At 42.3% G+C, this 18,614-nt stretch overlaps 1 protein-coding gene across 5 annotated transcripts in view; it reads right to left on the bottom strand.

The window, feature by feature from the left end:
• Nucleotides 1-1,812: 1,812 nt before the first annotated feature.
• LOC118357743 (protein transport protein Sec24C-like) overlaps nucleotides 1,813-18,614 on the bottom strand; it is a 34,543-nt gene continuing 17,741 nt past the window's right edge. For all 5 annotated transcript variants that reach the window (XM_052478223.1, XM_052478224.1, XM_052478225.1 and 2 more), the window contains 7 exons: nucleotides 13,691-13,787; nucleotides 9,129-9,413; nucleotides 8,768-8,886; nucleotides 8,359-8,538; nucleotides 7,996-8,181; nucleotides 7,802-7,891; nucleotides 1,813-3,305 (listed from right to left, as the gene is read on the bottom strand). In XM_052478223.1, coding sequence (XP_052334183.1) covers nucleotides 3,165-3,305; nucleotides 7,802-7,891; nucleotides 7,996-8,181; nucleotides 8,359-8,538; nucleotides 8,768-8,886; nucleotides 9,129-9,413; nucleotides 13,691-13,787 — 1,098 coding nt within the window. In that variant the 3' untranslated portion in view covers nucleotides 1,813-3,164. The remainder of the gene's footprint in view (nucleotides 3,306-7,801; nucleotides 7,892-7,995; nucleotides 8,182-8,358; nucleotides 8,539-8,767; nucleotides 8,887-9,128; nucleotides 9,414-13,690; nucleotides 13,788-18,614) is intronic.

Genomic DNA, 18,614 nt, shown 5'->3' with positions numbered 1-18,614 from the left:
CATCTGACCATATGACATTCTCCCAATCTTCTTCTGGATCATCCAAATGCTCTCTAGCAAACTTCAGACGGGCCTGGACACGTCTGGCACTGCAGGATTTGAGTCCCTGGCGATGTAGTGTGTTACTGATGGTAGGCTTTGTTACTTTGGTCCCAGCTCTCTGCAGGTCATTCACTAGGTCCCCCCGTGTGGTTCTGCGATTTTTGCTCACCGTTCTTGTGATCATTTTGACCCCACGGGGTGAGATCTTGCGTGGAGCCACAGATCGAGGGAGATTATCAGTGGTCTTGTATGTCTTCCATTTCCTAATAATTGCTCCCACAGTTGATTTCTTCAAACCAAGCTGCTTACCTATTGCACATTCAGTCTTCCCAGCCTGGTGCAGGTCTACAATTTTGTTTCTGGTGTCCTTTGACAGCTCTTTGGTCTTGGCCATAGTGCAGTTTGGAGTGTGACTGTTTTGAGGTTTTGGACAGGTGTCTTTTATACTGATACCAAGTTCAAACAGGTGCCATTAATACAGGTAACGAGTGGAGGACAGAGGAGCCTCTTAAAGAAGTTAGAAATCTTGTTTGTTTGAAGGTGACCAAATACTTATTTTCCACCATAATTTGCAAATAAATTCATAAATCCTACAATGTGATTTTCTGGATTTTTCTCATTTTGTCTGTCATAGTTGAAGTGTACCTATGATGAAAATTACAGGCCTCTCATCTTTTTAAGTGGGAGAACTTGCACAATTGGTGGCTGACTAAATACTTTTTTTGCCCCACTGTAGTACTTGGTTGCACAGCTTTTGGCAAAAATAACTGCAAATGATTTGCTGTACCTTCTTACAAGCAATTTGTCCCAGTCTTCAGCAGCAAACTGCTCTAATTCTTCAACGTTTGCGGGGTATCCAACACCAACTGCTTTTTCCAGCTCTCGCCAGAGGTGATTTATTGATGCGATTTAGATCTGGACTCTTCGCTGGCCACTCCATCCTTCAACAGAGACCCTGTTTTTGGACACTGGGTTGGACATTTCACCCCCAAAACACCTTGGTAATCTGCTGTTTTCATGATGTCTTGTGTATGTTCAAGGCCCCCAGTACTAGAGACAGCAAAGAAACTCAACATTATCAAACCTTCCCTATGTTTGAATGTGTTATTTTCTTGAATGTTTAATCTGTTCGTTGGTAGACAGGAAGCGCCTCCTGCTGAACTTCTCAAAATCCCTCCAAAACAAATCTAAAGCCTGTGGAACATGTTCTGTGCCAATGAAACAAAATGAGTTATTTGACAACACAGATCAGAACAGTGTTTACAATGACCAAATGATGCATTCAATGAAAATAACACCCTCCCCACAATCAAACATGGGGTTGATTTTCTGCCTTAAAACGTGAGCAAAGGCATCTTGAAACCAGCAAAATATCTGGTGTTGAGTCCAATGTTCAACCCTGTGTCCAAAAACGTGGGTCTCCATTGAAGGCTGTGGGTCTTCCAGCAAGACAACCCCAAACACACATCAAAAAGTACCCAGGAATGGTTCAAGAAGAAATGCTGGACTGTTCTAGAGTGGCCCGCCAAGAGTCCACATCTAAATCTATGGCGAGAGCTGAAAGCAGCAGTTGGTAAGCAGCAATAGGGAATTATTTAAGAAAAGCTCAAGGGTGTCAATATATTTGGCTGCAACTGTATATGGTGCACTACTTTTGGGCAGTCTTATCAGGTGCAATTTATGAGTGACAAAGAGTTTGGCTAGGAGAAAGTCCCTGACTGTAACCATAGTACCAACAAGCCAATGAGAGCAGGGATGGGAGAAGCATGGCATGGTGATTCAATAACTTTATTAACAGTCCAGGAGGCAATGACAAACACACAGAGAAAAGGAAAAACGGTCAGATCACGGTCAGTCAGAAAGTCTTCAACAGAGAGATGGGTCAGAGAAGAGGGCAGCAACACTTGTTAAGACACGAGAACGAAAACAAATGCAAACGTCAGGATGTATTGACGGATCCCTCTTTTCCTTTAGAGAAATTCACCAGGATCTGCCTCCAGAACCCCACACATTCACCCTCTCTCTCACACACACACACACACACACACACACACACACACACACACGAAGCTGCACACAAAAAAGCAGGACTGCTTGTGTGTGAGCGGCGGTGACGGAGAGGACTGACAAAACCACAGCATTTGACACAGGTGTTTAAAAACCGGAGGATTTAATTCTGTACAGGTTATAGACGTAGGTTATATGTGTAAACGAACCAAGGTTCTATAGCAGACCGTCCGCAGTGTGGGACAACTCACCTGTTATCGTGCCTACGGAACATGACTATGCCCAACATGATTCTCATCACACTTTCTCGGACTGACCTCAATTTTGAGAAGCACAGCCAGTTACTCCTTCCCTTCACAGACAGGAAGACATCATGTCAGAGAATGGTGTCAAGCTGATACACACGTTAGTAAAACATGACACACACCTCAACCAAACAGTCTATACTGTGTGAGTCATAGTGGGACCCGCTGGTTGAACGTTCAAACCCCGCGCCTCTGGATGATTAGATGCATAGACTTTTATTGGGAGTTTCACCTCAATCACAGATCATCTCTATATACACTCTTCCCACTCTCCTATTGCCTCAGTAGTGTTTGTAAGTCAGCGCACACACACACACACACACACACGGTCATGTCTGAGGGAGAGAGAATAAGACAAATAGAAAAATAATTCTAGAGATGGAAAAAAAAACACATTTATTTCATGTCATGTATAGTTTGTCATCTTCAGCTCTACTGGGTCTGAATCATACAAAAAGAGTTTCTACCAGCGGCCGGTACACCCACAACAGCCTTTCAGTGCTAGTGTTAGACAGAACACCTACTACAATCAACAGCAACTCTCTCCCTCACAAACACACTCACAAAATACACACACACACTTCCATTGGCCAGTGGATCAGCTCCAGCTGTTTTAGAGCCTGACGTTTGGAAGAGTAGAGTCGTATGAGGACAAACACACGGAATCTGCCACGAGGCTGTGTATACATCTCCGGCCTCTCGCTGACAGAGGGGGAGGGGTTAAGTTTATTAGGTAAATAAAAGATAAAGCGCATGGGGGGGGGGTTGAGAGGTGCCGGGGTCAGGTTTGAAGGGTCAGAAATCAGGGCCCTAGCTGAGTAGCTGGCGGATCTCCTTGTGCATGTGACACAGGAAGTCGACATAGGAAGCTCCTCCGCTGGTGCTCTTGTCCTCACACAGGAAGTGCTTAAAGATTAGCTCCGCCTTGTCCTCCTGCTTCACCACCATCAACTACAGACACGTGTGGAGAGAGAAAGAGATGTTAACACACACACACACACACACACCTTATGCTTCTGTACTACAATCAGGGATCTCCACTTCATTTTTCTAGTTGGTGGCACACGCACATCAAATTAATTTATAAAGCCCTTTTTACAGCAGCAGATGTCACAAAGTGCTTATACAGAAACCCAGCCTAAAACCCCAAACAGCAATACAGAAACCCAGCCTAAAACCCCAAACAGCAATACAGAAACCCCAAAACCCCAAAGAGCAATACAGAAACCCAGCCTAAAACCCCAAAGAGCAATACAGAAATAAAACCCCAAAGAGCAAACCCTAAAACCCCAAAGCCCCAGCCTAAAACCCCAAAGAGCAATACAGAAACCCAGCCTAAAACCCCAAAGAGCAATATAGAAACCCAGCCTAAAACCCCAAAGAGCAATATAGAAACCCAGCCTAAAACCCCAAAGAGCAATATAGAAACCCAGCCTAAAACCCCAAAGAGCAATACAGAAACCCAGCCTAAAACCCCAAAGAGCAATATAGAAACCCAGCCTAAAACCCCAAAGAGCAATACAGAAACCCAGCCTAAAACCCCAAAGAGCAATACAGAAACCCAGCCTAAAACCCCAAAGAGCAATACAGAAACCCAGCCTAAAACCCCAAAGAGCAATACAGAAACCCAGCCTAAAACCCCAAAGAGCAATACAGAAACCCAGCCTAAAACCCCAAAGAGCAATACAGAAACCCAGCCTAAAACCCCAAAGAGCAATACAGAAACCCAGCCTAAAACCCCAAAGAGCAATACAGAAACCCAGCCTAAAACCCCCAAAGAGCAATACAGAAACCCAGCCTAAAACCCCAAAGAGCAATACAGAAACCCAGCCTAAAACCCCAAAGAGCAATACAGAAACCCAGCCTAAAACCCCAAAGAGCAATACAGAAACCCAGCCTAAAACCAGAAACCCAGCCTAAAACCCCAAAGAGCAATACAGAAACCCAGCCTAAAACCCCAAAGAGCAATACAGAAACCCAGCCTAAAACCCCAAAGAGCAATACAGAAACCCAGCCTAAAACCCCAAAGAGCAATACAGAAACCCAGCCTAAAACCCCAAAGAGCAATAGCCTAAACCCCAAAGAGCAATACAGAAACCCAGCCTAAAACCCCAAAGAGCAATACAGAAACCCAGCCTAAAACCCCAAAGAGCAATACCCCAGCCTAAAACCCCAAAGAGCAATACAGAAACCCAGCCTAAAACCCCAAAGAGCAATACAGAAACCCAGCCTAAAACCCCAAAGAGCAATACAGAAACCCAGCCTAAAACCCCAAAGAGCAATACAGAAACCCAGCCTAAAACCCCAAAGAGCAATACAGAAACCCAGCCTAAAACCCCAAAGAGCAATACAGAAACCCAGCCTAAAACCCCAAAGAGCAATACAGAAACCCAGCCTAAAACCCCAAAGAGCAATACAGAAACCCAGCCTAAAACCCCAAAAACCCCAAAGAGCAATACAGAAACCCAGCCTAAAACCCCCAAAAACCCCAAAGAGCAATACAGAAACCCAGCCTAGAAACCCAGCCTAAAACCCCAAAGAGCAATACAGAAACCCAAAACCCCAAAGCCTAAAACCCCAAAAACCCCAAAGAGCAATACAGAAACCCAGCCTAAAACCCCAAAGAGCAATACAGAAAACCCCAAAGAGCCCAGCCTAAAACCCCAAAGAGCAATATAGAAACCCAGCCTAAAACCCCAAAGAGCAATACAGAAACCCAGCCTAAAACCCCAAAGAGCAATATAGAAACCCAGCCTAAAACCCCAAAGAGCAATACAGAAACCCAGCCTAAAACCCCAAAGAGCAATACAGAAACCCAGCCTAAAACCCCAAAGAGCAATATAGAAACCCAGCCTAAAACCCCAAAGAGCAATATAGAAACCCAGCCTAAAAAAGAGCCCCAAAAACCCCAAAGAGCAATACAGAAACCCAGCCTAAAACCCCAAAGAGCAATACAGAAACCCAGCCTAAAACCCCAAAGAGCAATACAGAAACCCAGCCTAAAACCCCAAAGAGCAATATAAAACCCCAAAGAAACCCAGCCTAAAACCCCAAAGAGCAATATAAAACCCCAAAGAGCAATATAGAAACCAGCCTAAAACCCCAAAGAGCAATACAGAAACCCAGCCTAAAACCCCAAAGAGCAATACAGAAACCCAGCCTAAAACCCCAAAGAAATATAGAAACCAGCCTAAAACCCCAAAGAGCAATATAGAAACCCAGCCTAAAAAAGAGCCCCCTAAAACCCCAAAGAGCAATATAGAAACCCAGCCTAAAACCCCAAAGAGCAATATAGAAACCCAGCCTAAAACCCCAAAGAGCAATATAGAAACCCAGCCTAAAACCCCAAAGAGCAATATAGAAACCCAGCCTAAAACCCCAAAGAGCAATACAGAAACCCAGCCTAAAACCCCAAACAGCAAGCAATGCAGAAGCACATGATTTAGTCGATAATGACGATTGATGACAATGAGCCTGCCGCCCATAATGTGCCTGCATTCCTTCCAGAACCCGGCTATCATCTTTTAACTTGTGTTCTTACATTGATTTGGATAGATTTACTGTAACAGCAAAGAAGAGAGGCGTAAAATAAAGTGCCAAATGTATTGCGTTATTGCCATTGTGTTCTTTTCTGCAAAATCCTCTAGAGGTCAGAAAAAAAAAAACAATACTTCGAAAAAAGAATTAAACTCGGGAGGACTGATAGTCCTCTTTTTTCTTCATGTTCTCACTTTCAAATCTCACTTTAATAGAAAAAAAACAACAAAATTGGACGTTCTAAGTCCACAACAATGCTTAGCCACACCAGGGGACAATTTTTTAGGTCTGTGGAAAAAGAGAAATATATCCATTTCATTGTAGTTACCCTTTAATTCAATGACGTGATGTTTCTGTAGGGCACTTGTGGCGATGTCAAAACAAACGGTGACTGAATGATGCAAATCATCCTGATTCTGCCAGGGATGCATAGGCTACTCTGTAGTTACCTTTTAAATGCTTTTTCCATCTACCCGAAAACGGTCAGGCTATCATTAGCATCGCTAACGGCTTCACAACGTAGTAGACATTACATTTACATTTACATGAGCCCTGCGTGTGCGAGTGGGGCCTAACATTAATTCAAATTTACTAGTGACACACCCGGGCCAGTGCCAACAAAGTTACTGGCCAGAATACATTTTTTTAAAGATCTTACAGGAAAGAGAATAGCCTGTGATTTTATTTATCATTTGTGGAGCTTGGGCAAGTAGCCTATACAGGGTTCATACAGACATTGGCAAGTCAAATTCAAGGACTTCAGGACTTTTTCAAGCACTTAATTGTGACAACTGCTGATGTGGAGAAGGGGTTTATAAATACATTTCATTCATTGATTTGTAATTTAAAAAGGTCCTACATTTTATTTTTAAAATGTTTTAATAGCCTACAGAAAAAATACAACTCAAATTGCATGCGTTCCTACTAAGAATAATGCTGGTTTTAATAGGACTTACCAAGAGTATTATGCATTGACACTCGTAATTTTAATCTGCATAATGCGAGCATTGCCTGACTAAATACAATCTAAATCTAATTTATTTGTCACATGCACAGGACAGGTGTAGACTTCACAGTGAAATGCTTACTTATGATCCCTTTCCCAACAATGCAAAGTTAAAAAGAAAAATGTGCACGTGTGTGTCAGCGTAGCGTGTGTGTGATGGAGTGTCAGCGTAGCCTGTGTGTGTGATGGAGGGTCAGCGTAGCCTGTGTGTGATGGAGTGTCAGCGTAGCCTGTGTGTGTGTGATGGAGTGTCAGCGTAGCCTGTGTGTGTGATGGAGTGTCAGCGTAGCCTGTGTGTGATGGAGTGTCAGCGTAGCCTGTGTGTGTGATGGAGTGTGTAGCCTGTGTGTGATGGAGTGTCAGCGTAGCCTGTGTGTGTGATGGAGTGTCAGCGTAGCCTGTGTGTGTGATGGAGTGTCAGCGTAGCCTGTGTGTGATGGAGTGTCAGCGTAGCCTGTGTGTGATGGAGTGTCAGCGTAGCCTGTGTGAGTTTTTGCTTGTAAGCAGGAATCAGGAGGTTAGAGTTATGGTCAGATTTGCCAAATGGAGGGAGAGCTTTGTATGCATCTCTGTGTGTGGAGTAAAGGTGATCTAGAGTTTTTTTTGCCTCTAGTTGTACAGATGACATGTTGGTAGAAATTTGTTCAAAGATTTCAGTTGTCATGCATTAAATAGACAGCTTTATCCAAACAAACACACATGAAGTGTGTCCATGTGGTAGTTAGTCTCACAAAAGGTGTAATGCGTGCCAATTAAAAATGTGTGTTGCACTGCCAAGTCAAACGGTTGCAACGTGACTGTTTTGTTCGCAGTATTGTTCCCTGACAAAACAGAAATCGAGATGGAAAGATACAGAAGGAAGAACGAAGAGAGAGACAGAGAAATAGAGGTAGTGGAGTCTGACCTTCATGTATCGTGACCGTTGTGACCTGAAGGAGTCGATGATCTCTCGGAGTCTCTGGGAGAACGGGTTGTCCAGCTCCGGCAGACTCGTCTGGAACACAACACACACATTTAGGAGATAGCAACACACCCACACACTTCAAATCAAGACAATGATTTGTAAGAGGTTGAAGTCTGTGTGTGTGTGTGTCTCACCATGTTGGGGTCTATCTGGCTGAAGGTGGGCGTTCCAAAGATGTTGCTAAGCAGCTCCTGCTGAGCATTGGCTCCCACCCACAGGAAGAGGTGGAGCCCTGTCTCCAGGAGGTAGACTCCGCCCTTCGACAGGCGCTCCTCTGAGTTACGCACTGCCATTGGCAACGACCCTCCATCCAACTTCACCTGAGATGGAAAGGTACTTGATTAACACACGATGTAACACTGATTTCACATTGATGTAATATGTTCTTACAGGTTTGCTTCAGCAAAGTAAGATGGTGCCTTGTCATGCCAAATGAGGCTGATTGAAGTGAATTCGAGAGACAGAAAGAGAGCGAGTTTGAGAGCAGGGCCTCTCACCAGGGGCAGTAGGCGGGGATAGAAGAAGATGTGGCTCTCTGATACATCCATACAGCTGAGCAGCTGTCTCAGGTAGGCTCTGTCGTCCAATGAGATGTCAGCTCCCGGCTGCAACACGTCACTCTTCAACACACAGTTCAGATAGACCGGCAGCAGCTTCATACACTCTGGTAGGATCAGCTACAAAAGGAGAGAGGGGAAGTGATTGAGTGTGTACATTTTTGGGGTGTTGATTTGTGTGAGAGACTGACTGCAGTGTGTGGGTGGTAATGGGGTGAATGTATAGTGTTTGTGTATGTGACAGTGTCTGAATGGTGTCGGGGGGGAATGTGTGTATCGTGCGTGTGTATGGGGTGTGCGTCACTGACTTGTCCAATTGGGTGTGTGTGTGCGCGCGCGAGTGACCGACCTGTCCGGCAGACGAGGGGCTGGCACAGTTCTTGCGGTAGCAGGCCAGAATCTGGGCACACTGGTTCACCATGGTGTCTCTCACTGTCTTGGTGGGGGTGTTCAATATGCTACGGTACGCTACACACAGACACAGAGAGAAAAGGACCATTGGTTTCCATTTCCAGACATAAAGACCTTAAGTTGGTTTGAATCCTACTGGTATCAATCAAATCTACAGTATCTCACACCTAAAGTAGATGTAGTTGTTCAGTGATTGGACCCCTGCTGATCTTTATACATTATTTCTCTTAGTAACAACCTGGAAACATCCTACACAATTTCACAGCTGTTTAGACAGATAGTGAGCGTGTGATACTGACCGTACTTGGAGAAGAAGTTGATGATTGTGTCCGTCTCACAGTTCCGGTAGAGGTCGGCCAGCTGGGAGCAGCAGTTGACCGCCATGTTGTGGACCCGCAGACGCCGCTGACCACTACAGCTGGTGTACAACACCGCACACTGCATGAGCGCGCCGGTGTCCTCGCTGAGCTTGTCGTCGTGGCGGAATTCCACAGTGACAGTCTTGTCACAGTCCAGGCCTGCCAGCTCCACGTCTGTCGTGTTGCTCATGAAGAACGAACCGAAGAAATCTGTCGCTCTGATACCTGGTGGAGGAGAGGACGATACGACGGCAGTAAATAAACACCACTACGTGAAGAGTGAGTCCACAGACAGACGGCAAAATGGTTCCAGAGAGACACAGAATGCGCTATCCTCGTCATAGAAATGCCACCAAAATGTATTTAATTAAACTTAGTTCACCAAACAATATTTTGAAAGAGGAAGCAAAGTACTTGAAGCATATGGTTCTTCTCAGTCTCCTCCATCTCCACTAAACAAAGTTCAACTGTATCGATTTTGCTTCTTCTATTAAGAATGTAAAATGTACGGAAAGACTCATGCGAAGGCCAAATTACAGAGGAAGAGCTTCTTGATGCATTTAAAGCCTTTAAGTCTGGGGCTGGATGGCATACCAGTGGAGGTATACCAATCCTTTGTTGATGTACTCAGGGGACCGTTGTAAGCATGTTTCAATCTACTATTTTTATTGGAGTGGTTATCAGACACTCAACAAGGTCTGATTTCATTATTACTGAAACAGGAACCAGGTGGTAAATAAAGACTTTGAGGCCCCTTTCACTTCAGTGTTGTGACTAAGGCTGTTACGGTGACCGTACTACCGACACACCGGCGGTCACGAGTCGTGAAGGTAGTCAAATTCCATGTGACAGTTTAGTCACGATAATTAGGCTTCTCCAAGTGCTGATGCTGGTCATTAGTAGCCTACCAAAACAAGCTAGCGCTCCATTGCCCCTTTAGTCACTGACATCAATGCAAAATCTAATCTAACACTTACTGAGAGCCCAAGAGCTCATATGCAATTGTGAGAGAAAAAATATATATATATATACACACACACAACAGGAGTATATCCTATGCGTCTGGCATGAAAATGAACAATTGGAAAAGCTTCCTCCATTTGCTATTTAAGTGCATAGACGACATGCATTTTTCCCCCTTTATAATAAAAGCATCACATGGATAATTGCATTTGCGGTCACTTTAGATAATGGGTTATAGCCTACTACCACGTGTGCATTGCAGCACTTATAATGTGAAGAAATAGCCTAATAGTTTATCAACATTTTAAGCTAAATGTTCTGATCTGTTGCATCAGCCACATTGCATAACAAAAGTTTTGATTCTAGTGGTTGTATTAATTTGGGCTCTATTGCAACCCACAACGGTTCCAGACTATGTTTGGAATATTTATTTATTGCATAGAATGTTCACTTTTGTACTATGGGGGACAGTAGATTGACATGTTCGTTAGGCCTACTCATCAGGTTGTCTAACGAAAAGAAAATGTGGACAGTTCTTCCAATATCTGAAAATATGCACCTCGGAATTAGATAAGGAAGCATGCAGTTGAGTCCCCGATGTGTCGGTCTTCACTTGTAGCCTGTGAGAAAGACCCGATCACGTGACGGATAGCCATATGAGTGAGAGGTGATTCGGAGCGCATTGAGAAGGGCACAACGCAAAAGGTATGGATTGTTTTAGGGTGCATTGCAGCCACAAAGGGGATGCCGCCGTGAAATTCGAGGCATTATCAAGTGCTTGTCAAATTGTGAATGAGTGACTGATGTGTGTACAGCCGGCGCAAAAAAACAAAGCAGCGCTACATTAACTAAATTAAGCATATACAAAGAACTATTTATTTGTTAACGCTCAACACAGAATAGCCGCATGTGCGCACTCCACATCGTTTGGAGAAAATATCCTTTCTATGTTACTCAGCTTTGTTCAACTGTATCCTTCCTACTATAAAAGAAAGCCACAGAATTCTAACCAAATATTGTCTGCTAAATGAACTAGTGTAGTCCACAGCCATATGACATAACCAGATCAGTGCCTAACAATTCAGAGTATGCTATTCTGTTCTTCTGAAATAGACTACATTTTCTTCCAATCATGTTTCTTTAGACCTGTCTGTAATATATACTGGATATATTGTGATGGTGTAGGCTTATATTACATGGATTTATTACACTTTTTAAATGTAGATGTTCCAAAAGGTCTGCATGAGTGGCTTGTAGGCTGTGCGTGGAAGCCAGGAGATGATAAATGTGTGTTAATTAACAGTCAATTACCTTGACACCAACAGTTACTTGCTAGACACTCCACGGCGGACGGAATTGTAACCGCCACACCCCTAGCTGTGATGCAAAAAATTCTTGCAAAACGCATATAATTTAAAAAGGGCATTGTCGGATATTATTTATTCTAATCAGACAGTTTTTTTTTTTTTTTTTTACATGGACGATACATTGGAGATAATATAAGACAAGTACTGGAAACAATAGGACATTATGAAACATCTGGGAAACCAGGCCAGGTATTCATAGGGGACTTTGAAAAGGCTTTTGATAAACTACGACTGGAATTTATATATAAATACCTGGTATATTTAAGTTTTGGAGAAAGGGTTAAAGTTATGTATAGTTAGCCTAGGTGTAAAATAGTAAATAATGGCTAATCCCAGGACGTATTAAACTGTCAAGAAGAGTAGTGCAAGGTTTTCCACTAGTCGGCATTTCTATTTATTATGGCCATCGAAATGTTAGCTATTAAAAACAAAAAAGGTGTCATTGTACGCTGATGATTCATGTTCTCTTTTAAATCCACAATTTGGATCCCTCCACAACATGATACTGTTTCTAACCTCTGGGTTATAACCAAATTATGTGTATATATATTATTACAGTGTACTATATTATATATTGGATCACAATTTTATTTGGAACGGCAAGCTAGATCAAATTAAAACTGGACCATTAATATAATGAATATGAATTCAGAGGGCAGAAATGCTTAAATATTAAAGCATTAGACCTCTCACTAAAGGTGTCAGTCATACAGAAGGTATACTTAAACCAAACTGGTTCTCTAGCAGATTAGTAACAATGTCTAACCCCTTGTTCAAGAATGGCCTTCCTCCCCTTTATTCAGATTACAACCTCTCACATTCGGTTATTTGAAAATGAAATAATCTCCAATACAGCTATTTTCAGTTTAGTCCACCAAATAATACATATATTATGGTTAAACTCAAAACATACTATTTGACAATAAAAAAAATATATATTTTTACAAAAATATATAATCTTTGTAAATTATATCATAAATAGGACTGGTGGAGTTATCACATGCAGCTAACACAAATATATAGAATTGTCTGCTCCATCCAAAATTACTACCAACTAATTGCAGCATTACTGCAAAAATTGAAGAGGAAAGGGTAAAAACATAAGGAACTTATCTGTCGGCCCTGCATTAAAGACCAAAATTGTTTAAAAATAAATAAATACAAGTATACCAGTTTCATTTAAGGACCCAAAAATTGGACAGCTGTGCCATATAGATCGCAAAATAGTTGAAGAGATTTGACGTACCAATTCCATGACACATGGTTTATGAGCTGATACACAAAACACCAGATAAAAAAAACAGCATTTTTCAAATTAAATTAAACAAAATTCTTGCAACCAACAGAATGTTATATATATGGGGAATTACAATCTTCCCAGCTCTGCAGATCTTGCTGCGAAGAGAATCCTTAAATCATTTGTTTTGGTACTGTCCATATGTAGCTTCTTTTTGGTCACAGGTTCAGAAATGGCTGAAGAATTGCAATATTTATATGGAGCTAACTCTGTAAATAGCACTGCTGGGTGATTTGAAAAGTCATAGTCAATCGATCAATAATACTTCTAGCAAAAATATTTCTTTAAATTTACTTTTGTGAAACATCACAGTTGAAAAATATTTGGCAAATAGAAATCAAAACTGGATGGTGTTCAGAAATATGGGAGGAGTTGAAGGGTGGGGCTAAAAACAAGCTAACTAATGTAAAAATCTACTGGGTTCGTAAAATGTATATAGGTTCAGAACATTTATGAAACAGCACAGTAAAAAATATATTGCAAATAGAAATCAAAACAAGATGTTCTTCAGTGATGGGAGGGGTTGAGGGTAGTTGAAGGATAAAAAAGCTAACTATTACATTGTGTCCATAATCATATAGTATGGATAAGCTGGATGTTGAAGCCTAAGTGCTGTCCATTAGTTTACTCCAATTAGGGGAAGGGTTGTAGGTTTAGGGGAACATGAAGAAAAACAAACTGTGTGTACACACACACACACACACACACACACACACAGTGCCTTCAGGAAGTATTCAGACCCCTTAACAACTGTGGAAAAGGTTAGTTTACAGCTGATATGCCCCCCCCCCCCAAAAAAAAAATAATAGAACAATTGTGAGTGTGTGAGACAGTGTGAGCGAGAGAGAGCAAGTGAGAGAGAGCAAGACACTTACCTGTGCTGGTTCGGACCCTCATGACAGCATCGAAGCCCATCGGCTTCTGAACGTCTCGCCGCAGATCATTCAGGAACCGCTCACGGTCCGTCTCGGCCTGACAAACCACACAGACAGCGAGTGAAGGCAGGTAACAGGTGGACGTGGTTACACCCAAACGATCCCCGCCGCGTTGCGTGCACGAGCGTTGTAAAATAAAATGTACTCAAATGTTATTCAAACATTTCATCCACACCGCTCGTGCGCGTCAACAACGTAGCGGCTCGGTAAAAACAGAACTTGGTTCCATTTGAGACGCTTGACGCACTGCAAGTCCCACCTCTCGCATCTAATGATTGGTTTTTAGGAGCATTCAAACCCACGTGGGTATTTGAAAGATGAACAAGGAGTGATTCAATCGTAGGTAACTTAGGGCTGCGGCGGTCACCAAATTGCGGTTATCGTCTCGAAAATGACTGCCGGTCTCATGGTAATTGACCATTCATTAACATAAAACACATTTAGCATCTCCAGGCCTCCATGCACACAAGCCGTTTCTGCACGCCTTTGGAAACCTACATAAAAGTCCAACACAATAAATCCACGTATTTTAGGCACGTCTAAAGAAACATGATGATATTCGTCCCTATTTCCGGAGTGAGTGCGCATATGAAGTGCCTATGTTGACCATAAAAAAGTGTTCATTTGAAAACGGGTACTATACGCTAGATTGAGCTATGAATGATACAAACTAGAGGTTGATCGGCATGGCCGATTTCAAGTTCAGAAATTGGTAATAGGCCTTTTTTGGACACGGATTAGGGCCGACCACCCGTTACGGCGGGCCAACCACCCGTTACGGCGGGCCAACCACCTGTTACACGCGAGTGCAGCATCAAAAGGACCTTGTGGCTGCAAGGAGCCACGGTAAGTTGCTAGCTAGCATTAAACTTATCTTATAAAAAAAATGTCACAATCACTAGTTAACTTAGTAATATCACCAACCATGTTTAGTTAACTAGCTTGTCCTGCGTAGCATATAATCAATAGCGGTGCCTGTTAATTTATCATCGAATCACAACCTACTTCAACTCCGCCAAACGGGCGATGATTTAACAAAAAGCGCATTTGCGGAAAAAGCACAATCGTACCTAATCATAAACATCAAAGCCTTTCTTAAAATCAATACACAGAAGTATATATATTTTTAAACCTGCATATTTAGTTATTCATGTTAGCAGACAATATTAACTCAGGAAATTCTCACTTCTCTTGCGTTCAGTGCAAGCAGAGTCAGGGTATATGCAGCAGTTTGAGCCGCCTGGCTCGTTGCGAACTGAACTAATTCGCCAGAATTTTACATAATTATGACATAACATTGCACAACCTTCAATGTAACAGCAATATTTTGATTTAGCGTTGCCACCCGCTCGATAAAATACATAACAGATGCGTATTTCACTGAAGGAATAAACATTTCTCTAAATGATAGTTTCCGGATTTGACCATATTAAATGATCAAAGGCTCGTATTTCTGTGTTTATTATATTATAATTAAGTCTATGATTTGATAGAGCAGTCTGTCGGTGGTAGGCAGCAGCAGGCTCGTAAGCATTCATTCAAACTTTACTGCGTTTGCCAGCAGCTCTTAGCAATACTTGCTTCACAGCGCTGTTTATGAATTCAAGCCTTTCAACTCCTGAGATTAGGCAGGCAATACTAACGTGCCTACTAGAACATCCAATAGTCAAAGGTATATGAAATATAAATGGTAGAGGGAGAAAGTCAACGCGTCATAATTCCTATAATAACTACAACCTAAAACTTATTAACTGGGAATATTGAAGAACTGGGAATATTGAACCACCAGCTTTCACATGTTCAGAGCAAGGAACTTAAATGTTAGCCTTTTTACATGGCACATATTGCACTTTTACTTTCTCCTCCAACACTTTGTTTTTGCATTATTTAAACCAAATTGAACATATTTCTTTATTTATGAGACTAAATAGATTTTATTGATTTATTTTATCTTAATATAATACAAGTGTTCGTTCAGTATAGTTATAATTGATATATATATATATATATATATTTTTTTAAAGCCGTCATCGGCTTTTTTGGGTTCTCCAATAATCGGTATTGGCGTTGAAAAAAATCATAAAAATCGGTCAACCTCTGCAAACCTTAGAATGTCTTAGAAACCAAAACCTATCCCATATGGGCTGCATGCTGCAACAATGGGCTGCATGCTGCAACAATGGGCTGCATGCTGCAACAATGGGCTGCATGCTGCAACAATGGGCTGCATGCTGCAACAATGGGCTGCATGCTGCAACAATGGGCTGCATGCTGCAACAATGGGCTGCATGCTGCAACAATGGGCTGCATGCTGCAACAATGGGCTGCATGCTGCAACAATGGGCTGCATGCTGCAACAATGGGCTGCATGCTGCAACAATGGGCTGCATGCTGCAACAATGGGCTGCTGACAAAAAAAGCTTGCTCTCCGTTCCTGGACTCAGGCGGCGAACACTGTTCTCTCAAGTGATCATATTTTCACCCAAGAGACTATTCTCAAATGTAATATTGTCTTTATTAATGTAACATTCGTTTCAATTTAGAAAAGCCAAATTATCAAATGGGCAGAAACGGGGCAGGGGGGAAAAATATATATGCCATCTGTATGTACTGGAATAGAAAATGGAGGCTGCTTTCACACAGATGGATACTCTGGTTTTATAGCGGAGCAGCAGAGAAATAAATAGAGTAGCAGCCGGGATCCTCTTTTTAGTAGCAACCATCAAAACTCTGCTTTCCACACAGGATTGCATATAGACATATCTGGGCTTATATAAAGAACACTTATTTCACTTCACGTGTCGACCACTGAGGAGCAGGCAGCCTCTCGCTGCGTGACAAGTGATACACCGCGCAAAATCTGTATGCCAAGGGCTCTCCAACCATGTTCCTGAAGCCATCCAGTGCTTAAATATGGGAAACCAACAGAAATCTGTTCAGGAGCATCAATAGTAACATGTTTTCACAACGAAACATAACTAGACTGCTGACAGGCCCGCTCTCTGCACGCTCGAGAAAGAAATGAAGGCAAGAGATGGAAATGCAAAGAGGTGGGATATTCAGTATAGCTGAAGGTAGTCAGACTATTAGTTAAGAAAATATAAAAATGCCCCATTACTAGGCTATTCAAAATCGAATTATTGTAGGCCAACTCTGTACAATCAATGAACAAACAGCGTCGCCTAGGCCTATATGTTCTCTCCCAGACTTATGGATACAATGTTTTGAGTGCAGCATAAGAACCAGTTTGTTTTACACGGTTTTCCCTCCATGTGTAATATGCAGTCGGCTATTAGTCAATGGACATATACAATTCATTCGGGAAAGTATTCAGACCACTTTTTACAGCCTTATTCTAAAAATGGACTAAATATATATTTTTTAACTGTTCCAATCAAAGTTGTAGAAACATCTCAAGGATGATCAAAGGAAACAGGATGCACCTGAGCTCAATTTCAAGTTTCATAGCAAAAGGGTCTGAAAACGTACATAAATAAGGCATATTATTTTTAATAACTTGGTAAAAAGATCTTTAAAAAAAATGGTTTTGCTGTGTCATTATGAGGTATTGTGTGTAGATTGAGGATTATTATTATTTTTGTAATCCATTTTAGAATAAGGCTGTAACGTAACAAAATGTTGGAAAAAGGGTCTGAATACTTTCCGAAGACACTGTATTGCGTAACGGCACAATCATTATTTTAATGAAGGCAAAATAAGTGGGCTTGGGCTCATAGAGGCCTAAAGCTCTAATATGCATCCGGTTCTAAATGCAACGTCTCGAACGCTTTGAATTAATCATCACCTTAGAAAGCGTCGTCCATTTAGTTGTATTTGGCTTTGAAACATCGACAACGATCAAACTATTTTCTTCAGTTTGATAAGCACAGCGAGGTCAAATTTATTTTTTTGCCTGAGTTTTAAAAGCATGATACTGTTTTGATAATTGTTCGATGTGATTTTCCATAGCATTTGCATCAATGTCAGAGTGGTTAGAGGGACAACAGAGCCCTGAGTACCAAACCACTAGCTGGTCGTTACCAAGATGGGTACTACCAACACATGTCCAGAGTGCAAAAATACCTTGACTTTTTACCCCTTTTTCTCCAAAATTTTGTGATATCCAATTGGTAGTTACAAAGGAGAAGGCCGAGAGCCGAAACACAACCCTGCCAAGCCGCACTGCTTCATGACACACTGCTCTCTAAATCAGCCACACCAATGTGTTGGAGGAAACACCTACAACTGGCGACCGAAATCCCTGTGCATGTGCCCAGTCCGTCACAAGGGGGTCGCTAGAGAGAGATGGGACAAGGACATCCTGGCCGGCCAAACCCTCCCCTAACTCGGACGACGCTGGGCCAGTTGTGTGCCGCCTCACGAGTCTCCCGGTCGCGGCCGGCAGCGGACACAGCCTGGGATCGAATCCGGGTCTGTAATGAAGCCTCAAGCACTGCGAGGCCCAAGTCACATGGAATTTGACTGTGGTCATGACTCATGACTGCCGGTGTGGCAGTAACACTGTCACCACAACAGCCCTCTAGACAACTAACTGAAGACTAACCAGGTGTCCCCTTTTATCTGAGGATTAACACTAGGAGCTCAGAGAGCATCATTGAGGTTAAGAATTTAACATTTGAATTACCCTAATTTTCAAAGTCATGTCTCCCCCATGCTTGGCTTGTCCTAAATAAGTTGATTCAACACGGTCGTTGCTAGAATCTCAATAACACAGAGTTGTGTTATAAGCAGTTTTAGGAGGATATGGCCATTTCCCCCCCGCCTGCCCTTCACCCCGATAGTTGGCTGCCATCTGTCACTGGCCAATTGAAACTAAACGTGAACTATATCCAAACTAATTTCA

Source organism: Oncorhynchus keta, chromosome 24 (genome assembly GCF_023373465.1).
Source record: "Oncorhynchus keta strain PuntledgeMale-10-30-2019 chromosome 24, Oket_V2, whole genome shotgun sequence".
NCBI classification, from domain to species: Eukaryota; Metazoa; Chordata; class Actinopteri; order Salmoniformes; family Salmonidae; genus Oncorhynchus; species Oncorhynchus keta.
This window is presented reverse-complemented; position numbering and strand designations above follow the sequence as displayed.